General features: G+C 46.1%; 1 protein-coding gene across 1 annotated transcript; it reads right to left on the reverse strand.

Annotated features, from left to right (window-relative positions):
* Nucleotides 1-4,385: 4,385 nt before the first annotated feature.
* On the reverse strand, nt 4,386-7,379 carry LOC149343748 (uncharacterized). The gene is made up of 3 exons (XM_089547063.1): nt 7,288-7,379; nt 5,303-5,343; nt 4,386-4,657 (listed from the first exon to the last, which is right to left on the reverse strand). Exons 1-3 carry the CDS (start codon nt 7,377-7,379, stop codon nt 4,386-4,388), a joined length of 405 nt encoding a protein of 134 aa, XP_089403189.1.
* Between the last annotated feature and the right edge of the window lie 1,583 nt (nt 7,380-8,962).

Raw genomic sequence — 8,962 nt, forward strand, 5'->3', positions numbered from 1 at the left:
CTTCGGCATTCATGGTGTATCGTTTCAGCTGCCCGCCAGTCGTCATCACTGACCGTGGCAGCCAGTTTCAATTCATTCTGTTCCCCGCCAGTGCCAACATGCTGGGCGGCCGCCATGCCCATAATACCTGTTCTGTAAGAAGTTAAGCGCGTTGAACCATCATACCATCGCCTGCCATCCTTCGGCTAATGGTATGTTGGTACATCTTTATCGCCAACTTAAGGTACACCTTACCACTTATCAGCCGAGGAAACGCTGGTCCAAGCACATTCCCTTCGTCCTCCTGGGCAGTTGTTCCGCACTGAAGGATGACTGAGGCTGCTATTCTGCTGAGCAAGTCTACGGTGTTCCCCTGCGCCTCCCTGGGGAATTCTCTCCTATGTCATCTCCTAATTTAACAAAACTTCTGTTTGGGCTAGATGGTGCATAGCTTGTATTGAAATGAATTTAAGCGCACAGGAACACACACACAAGAGGAGGAACACACAGGACACAGTGCCTGTCCGGTGTGTTCCTCCTCTTGTGTGCGTGTTCCTGTGCGCTTGAATTCATTTCAATATGTCATCTCCGTTCATCCATGATGCTTTCATCTACCTCTCAGACCTGCGTAACACATTACTCCTGCCATCCCTCCTGCCGGTCACCCTCAGTCAGTGCTTTTCAGCCAGGATCTCGACTCCTGCAGCAATGTCTTCGTCCGCTGTGACCACATCCATCCAACCCTAACGCCGGCCTATGATGGACCATTCCGCGAGCTCCATCTTGCCACGAAGACCTTCACACTCGACATCAACAGCCGTGATGACTTCGTGTTTGCTGAAAGACTAAAATCAGGCTGAATTGCCGCTCCTCTGCCCGTAGTTCCTCCAGCCACTCTCACTTCGGCTGTGCGACCGTTCTGTGCAGTCTCTTCCAAACAATTACACTGGTCACATCCTGTGGCGTCCGCTCTACTGGGGGGGAGGGAGCCTTGCAGCGCTCCTCGCGCCGCGCTCTGGTCGCAGACCACGGCACAGCCCCGGACAATGAAGAAGAGGTTGGCGCTAAAACAGCGCAGAACGAGCAGCGCAATAAAACCAAATCGATCCTCAACGCTGTCCGAGCTGGCTATTTCTCGCCTTAGCTCTGACAGGTGTGGTCTTCCTGGCTAAGCTTGAACCATACGTGGGTGTTTTCGCTCATCAGTTTCGATCATTAGTTGGATAGCCGTTTTCAGCTGGCTGCCCTGGGTCGGTGGCGGCGTCAATGGCGGAAACACTGCTGGAGAAAATAAAGCCCGGAAAGCCCGCGACTGCTACAAACCCCTGGAGGGTCAACAGAGATCGGAAGTGATTCCGTACTTGCAATAGGTGGCCCACAACCTAAAGAATGTAGCTGGTCGGTTTGATGTGCATATGGTTTTTTTTCAGCCCCCAAGAAACTCGCTCAACTGTGCGGACGCATAACTTGCGAAGAAAAAAAATTGGCAGTGCTTAGCTCTGGTTAAGCCTGGATATACAAGCGAAAAGCTGCAGTTATGCTTTGTTTGACCTCATGGCTGTCGCAGTTCGCACACAATGCACTGGGAGCGCCACAATAGCGGTGTAGACTTTGAGCCAACTCCCACGCTACCACTACTTGGTCTTCTTTTCTTCCTTCAAAGGCGAATGTCTGCGCCTCTTCTATGGCCGCCGCCGCCGCTCACGCGTGCGTTCTCGCAACGCATTGTGAAAGAACCTTCTCTTGGGACGGCGGCGGAGTCCGCGCTGCAGCGGCAAGGGGTAAACCAAGGAGGTTATATTAAAACTTCATAACCTCCTTGGGGTAAACCGGTGGCGAGGAGGAGAAGTGGCGATGGAGCGCGCGCCGCGGCGCGCGGCCTCTTTTATGGCCGCCGCCGCTCACGCGTTATCGCAACGCCTTGCGAAAGAACCTTCTCCTCTTGGGACGGCGGCGGAGACTGCGCGGTAGCGGCGAAGGGTAACCGGTGGCGAGCAGAACAGAGGGGGTGGCGAGGAGGTGGAAGGGTGCGCCGCGGCGGCGCCCAGGGGTGGTCTACGGGAAGCGCGGTGTTGACGAGCCTAGTGAAGCTTTTCGCTTCCAAAATGTGGGGCTGTTAAAGAAACCCTAAAAACTATTCGTTAATTGTCCCGTGAACGTTGTATACAAGGACCCCGGTCTTGTGATAAAATGTACATCGGCCAGCGGGGCGTTGCGTTAACGACCAACACAGGGAGCATGCAAAATATATTGCTAATAGGGAGCGCACGAATCTTGTTGATTATTGCATTGCTTGCACAGCTTGTGGACCACGTTTCCGTTGCGTGTGAATCCTAGGCGGAAATTATCAAAAAACTGCTCGTGAAACTTTGGAGGCCTATCAGGAAAGCGGGATAGGAATTTGTTAGTGATAGTTCGATTGCCCTATACTATGCTGAGGTGACTTTTCTATCGCGTCTAGTGTAATAACTTTTGGCTGGCTAGTTTCCGAGTTACTGGTTAAGATGCGTCTGCGCAGTCTTGAGAACATATATGCCGTGGTTCTGTCTTCACTATATCAGTTGCAAGTAGCGCCCATGTTTTTCTTTATTTCTTTCTTTCGATTTTGCGCTGTGTTTGCGCTAATAAAGATAAATGCTTTGTCAGAAAACTAACTAGCCCAACATCTATCTCTTGAAAAGTATGTTCTGCAAGCCCTAAATTCGTGGAACATCGTCATGCGTATGTGTTTTCTGTCAAAATGTACGTCACCAGCTAGCCCAAATTGCCACCCAAAAAAGCTCTGCAGAAGCTCACCTTCTGCAGTGAATGGCGCGCATCAGCGAATCTGGCAGCCAGACATGTGACTTCCTCATATCCCGGTGTAGCCCAAGACTATTTGATGTTCGCGCATGTTGGTTTGGTTTATGGGGTTTAACGTCCCAAAGCGACTAAGGCTATGAGAGACGCCGTAGTGGAGGGCTCCGGAAATTTCGACCACCTGGGGATCTTTACGTGCACTGACATCGCACAGTACACGGGCATCTAAAATTTCTCCTCCAAAGAAATTCAGCCGCCGCGGCTGGGATCGAACCCGCGTCTTTCGGGCCAGCAGACGAGCACCATAACCGCTCAGCCACCGCGGCGGGGTGTTCGCGCATGTGTCAACCGACCAAATGTGTCCTTCCTACACAGTACTCATTGCGCACGCTACCCTTAAAGCTGCTAGGCAAGTAGGCACAAGTATTGTCCTGCCCATCACTTGAAGACAAATGTACAGATACGGCATGTTTCAAGCGCAGCATCCTGCCCGGCAAAAAAGAGCTTACCGCTTACTTCTGTAACTAAATTTTTGTTTATCTAGAGAAACTGTCTTGGAGTTAATCTCCATTTGCATATTGATTCAGTATCCGTTTGTATATCTCACCAGAGGGGCACCGACATGGCGATGGCTCAACCTGAAGATGCTAGGGGATGTGAAGGCGTGGAAAAAAGCCGAATTAATGCTAATTTCTTCGCCCCTCCCTCTCAACGGTTGTAAGGCGTTCCTTGAACCCTATGTGTTACTTCGGAACGTTAAACCCAGAAAACAACACAGAGCATCATCAAATACAAATCAATGTACAGGTTTCTCATTGAGGTCAACAAATTTCGCATTTTTTCAGAAGTTCACGAATAAAATTACATAGTTATCAATGTCTGCATTTGGTAATGATGAAAACCGAATTAAATTTACTCGACTGAGCTGTCGTTACCATTTCTTCACGGGAATCAAACGCCATTCGATATTTTAAGGCCGAGAGAATAAGCCACATATAAGAATTTTTTTTCTTGGTTAAATGGTCAGGTGTCGTAACGCTCTTTTAAGAAAAATCAGCTAGGTAATTCTAGTGCTTGGCATCTGTTGCAGATGTGGTGTCAAGTATGTCATTTATTGCCATGCAGTCATTAGCCAGGAATGCACATCCATTAAAGAGAAACACTGCATGTGTTGCATATTAGTCCTGTGCTCATGACCCGAGGAATTATTTTCACACGATGCCCCTGCGCCCAGAGAGCCTCCGTATGACATCACGCAATTAATGTCAAGCTCCCCTGCACGGCTACAGGGTACACAGAAAAAAGCTGCCTAAAAGTAGAAGCATACCTTCACATGCCTTCTTGTTTTGTGCAGAAATGCGCTTAAGATGCGCTTCTAATTTTTCGGGCCTGCATTGAAGAATATCAGTGAAATGGTTATTATGATTAATGGCGACACAATACTGAATATTCGAGTAAAACGTCGGTGATTTCTGTAGGACGGAAAGCTGGGCGAGTTGGTTTTCAATTGTACTAGCCATACTGGCACAGCGCGTAGGACAGACGCAAGGGAAAGCGCTGATTTCTTCGGGCTTTATTCAGAATGTCCAAGCACACCAAACGCAGTTCTATCCCTTGTTGATGGCGGCGCTAACACCCTTAGAGACACCAGTCGACACACCTTGCTGCACAGCCCATACAAAGGCTTTTTGGAGAAGACTGGCCCAAAAGTATTCTTCACTCTCGGGGTCGAAATCTCCTTCCGAAGCGCTAAGAGCGTTCAGCGCTTCAAGGACAGATTCTTGTTCTTCAGCATTCAAAGACGACTGTTCCCCGCTGAGGATCTTCCCGAGAGCTTCAATGTTCTTGCCAGCCTTCTTCATCGAATCCAACTTCGACACTAGGGGGGAAGAAACAAAGGTGTCATTCTAGCACTGCATCACATCTCGCGCATGGTGGTTTAAAACAGCGCAGAGTGAAATAACTGTCTTCGGCGTTGACGTAATTAATGGCAGCTATAAAACAGAGAAATTTTGAGACAATGACGGAGAAAAGACGGACGCAACACTGTTTTTGGCTGCCGTGAATTAGTAACTAGCCCGATCAACCAAGCTTGCGAGCTCATTAAAGAGCCATCACGCAGCCACTTTGAAGAAGTAAAGAACAGCGCGGCGACGACGGATAAGACAGAAGAAAGAAGAAGGACAAGCGCTGACAAGCTCTTTCTTCTGTCTTGCCCGTCGTCGCTGCGCTGTTTTTTACTTCTTCAATATGCATCAACTCGCTCAGTTTTCACTTCTGCACCCAGCCATAGTGGCTCTAGTCTCATAATTAATATTGTGAGATAAACATCAGGTTGCACACTTTTCAAATGAGGAATATGGACGCATGAAAGCGACCATCCTGAGAGAATAACCTTCCCATCCGTATCTCTTCGGTAAAGGTAGGAACTTAATGTGTTATTCAAGCATTTTATTTTGTCTTTCAATTACTGTGGAAGCAAATATCTTTCGCAACATTTATGGAGAAGCTAGTAACTTTTTACCTGCACTAGACGCCTGGTCGTTGAGTTCCGCTTTGGGGCCTCTGGTGAAAATAAAAAAAAGTGAGGCATGAGTTTGAATATAGAATGGCAACCATCATTCAGACAAATAAAGAAAACGTTGTAGGCATACTTACATTGTGGCGGCATCTTGGGCCCAGAAGAAGCGAAAGAGAGGGGAAAAAAAGAAACAGGTTTAATTTCACAGTTAACGTAACATGTTTACGCTCAGAGATCCAAAAAGCCTCCTTCCCGTGTACTGAATACCTACAAGAGGTCGATAACGCCTACATTAACCTGTTTAATGTTGCGCTAATTGGCATACATACATAAAGTTGTGCGGCTCGTGTTACGCTTGCGCCACTCCCTTTTCTGAGAGTTTGCTGTTCGCACCCTTTTCAGACCGGCAGCAGTTTATGACTGTGGAATGCTCGGATATCAGTGGACATTACTGCCTCCAGTAAGGTAATGAAGAGCACTGCTTGGCCTCGTCCCTCAGTACTAAACTTCTTTGACGTAGATTTTATGCCATCTACACTGAAATTTCAAGGCTAAAGGGGCCATCACCACTGTAAGCACAAAGTCATAAAATAATGCACTGACTAGAAACAGCAAGAGGGATTGTTCTGAAGAAGTGGACAAAAAATCTGCTTTCCCCTTCAAGCTTGCCCGCAGCAATTCACATCTATTTCGGCATGCCGCTGCACTGACTGCACTTCAGCGACCACTGTGCTTACTTGACGACTACCAGTAACGTTCAGTAGCAAGAGCCCCTCGTGAGCACGCAACAGCAGTTAAGCTGACAATTAAATCAACATCCAAAGGTGAGCATGAATTAACAATCACTGAACTGTAAGCTATCTGGTTAGGCTTAGTAGGAATGTGCTTTGCTTTCTTTATAATTTGGTCTAACTTCAATCTGGTGCTCATAAAATACATAGGTTATCGTTAAATAGCTTTACTGTCTACTTTGAGTTTGAAGCTTGTTCAAGTACCTCGCTTTATTTTTCAGCAAGTGTAGTTGGCAGGCCTCTCTTTTGACGCATTTATAAAGTACGATGAAATATTTTGTTCTTTCGAAGGCCTCTATGATTAGGCTATGATAATTCGAAAAAGAAAGGAACACCTCAATGTAGTGCACATAAATCATTATCCTCAATGTAGTTTCAAAACTGGCAAATACAGTGAGATACTAGTTGCGGCAGTCAATATGGTAATTACTTAAAATATATGACATACCATTTTCGTACTAGAGATAGCACTTATATTTATATCGGAATGCTAAGATAGCAAGTGTACTTTATTAGTACCGCGCTGATGGCGTAAATTCGAAGGCTGAGTCAAAAATTTGAACGCAGATATCTCACAAGAAACTTTTGGTAACACAAGAATTTTTCTAAATGAAGCGCAATTGCGTTTATTTTTATATCCGCGATGCACATACGGAGAATGTAATATATACTATCTAAAATTAGGTCATCAAAATATCCACTCGAATTAAAATATTTATAGCAACTTATGTGTGCAACTCTCGTATACGTGCTTCACTAACAGCCGTGCAAAAGCAGTCTTCGTCCACAACTCTTAGTTCGTTGGAGTCATAGCTGACAACGACTGATTCATAAAATATTTGTAGCAAAGCATTGACTTACAAGAAGCTGCCGATAGTGCGAGCAGTACCAGAAGCAAAACGGTCTTCATGGCGGGTGAATGATAAAGAACCTTCGCCTGCAAAATATCAAGCACGAAATAAGTTATGCCGCAATCACTTAGTACCTACAGCTGTGCAAAAAATCTGTATCCTAAAAAATGCACGTCCGCATGTTGGTTAAAGAAAATAAAACAACAGTACACTCTCTGCCACAGTAAGCGTTTTGTAGCGAAAAATGATCACAGCAAATCTGGTTATAAATGAACAGGAACAGCATTAAAACTAGACTGCCCGAATAGTTTCTCAAGAAGCATTAGTAAGAGTTGCGCTTACTTACTCTATAAAGACGCAGCAGAATGGACGGGAATACTCCTCTTTGTGGTCGGCCGTGCTTTTATACCTCAGAGGCGAGTCCAAGAGAGGAATCATCGCCGCTATCATCAAAAGCAGGCGAGGTATTTGAATTGCTCAGCATGTCGTACAGCCGACATCACAATAGCATCGCCTATAACCGGGGTTATCAGCAAGCAGCTAACAATGCGTACGTATCCCACAGTTTTCTTCTCGAGCCTCAATCAGACAATGTTCTTGCATGCTATTGGCGTGTCGCAACCTGTCTTACCTTTAGACAAGGAGAACAAATAGGAAGATATAGCATCTTAGGTATGCATCTCTTATGCATCAGGTGACTATAGCTTTAAATGCCTTGTGGCTGTCGAATCTTATCACAGAAAGCAAGGTTCGACGACCGCCTTTTGGCTGCTTATTTGCTAGCGCAATGCACTTTATTAAGGCCACACTACTCGAAAAGCCTTCGTGGGTGTCTTGCGTGGTCGTTTTTGTGAACGATTAATAGAGTGTGGCATTTAGCGTAAAATACCTGGTGGTTAAGTAAGAGCATATTTCATGAGAAGAGAAATCAGTGAACTTAAGGAAAGCATAAAACAACGTAACATTCGCAACAATCAGGATGATAGGTTTTTAGACGTACTAAGGCAGCCGCACAAGGAAACAGGGATGGAGGAAGCCGTTCACTGCTTTGCCAGCGATACCTTTGGGAAGAGATTGGTAGACGAAGAGCTTTAACTGCTGATACTCGTTACCTAATAGACGGTAATAAACATTGAAGTAGAAGGCAATGCTTTATTTGACATGAAATTCATTCAAGGTATTCATTCTTTCAAGCAACAAATATAATGATGCCTTAATCACTCTCCGGCAGGAAAAGTTTCTGTGGTCGCGTTTCCGGCTTTTTTCTCGTCTTTTTTTTTCGCGTCGCGTCACGCATTCCATCGTACTGCTTCTTGCACTTTGCCGTTGAATATGCTCTATCGGTCCTGAAGTTGAAACTGTAGACGGTTAGTCTCCCTGCACACCTCGTGCTTTCTCGTTTTTGTTGAACAAGTCAACGTAGTAGCCCGCCATAGCCTCACTGTTGCTGCCAACTAATACCGGAGTAGGAAGTCGATGCACAGCTTCACCAGATAATTCCCTCCGGCGAACAAGCTGAAAAAGTGCAATACTACTCTCCGGGCATCAACAAAAATGTTTATGACCAGAAGAGAGGCGCACGCTTTGAAATATTTGCGTACGCGAGTTGGTTTCGAAGGCAGCATCGCTTGGGGCAGTGTAGGTACGCTGCTATGCGCCGACGCACTGCTTCGCTGGCGAATGCAGCGCCACCTTTGTCGACAAGCATGAAGCTTGTGTATAAGCTTCTAGTCATTTCTTGTTCACTGTTTTGCGTATCATAATTCAACTACCTCTGATGCTGAATGATCTGCTGGCGCTTGCGTTGGCCTTAATCGGTAGGAATCTGTATGGTCCATGGCATTTCCAGTGCGCAGCAAAACAACCAGTAGCACTGTGATTGTAAACGACAGGTTTTGAGGGTTGGGCAAATGCGTCAATCACAGCTAGATAGAGCAGGGAATCATCAATATGATTTCTTCGAATCATAATCCATTGCGCTAATATGTAACAGCCACAAGGCACAGTCAGAGATAAAGGAG

This window comes from Amblyomma mixtum, chromosome 5 (genome assembly GCF_055824585.1).
Source record: "Amblyomma mixtum isolate Tamu chromosome 5, ASM5582458v1, whole genome shotgun sequence".
Lineage (NCBI taxonomy): Eukaryota > Metazoa > Arthropoda > Arachnida > Ixodida > Ixodidae > Amblyomma > Amblyomma mixtum.

Excerpts from the sequence above, each read along its gene's own strand:
- LOC149343748 (XM_089547063.1), bottom strand. The coding sequence starts at position 7,379 with ATGATTCCTCTCTTGGACTCGCCTCTGAGGTATAAAAGCACGGCCGAC. Across the intron at positions 5,344-7,287 it reads TTCTGCTGCGTCTTTATAGA|AGGCCCCAAAGCGGAACTCA; the intron begins GTAAGTAAGCGC and ends TATTTTCACCAG. Across the intron at positions 4,658-5,302 it reads CGACCAGGCGTCTAGTGCAG|TGTCGAAGTTGGATTCGATG; the intron begins GTAAAAAGTTAC and ends CTTCCCCCCTAG.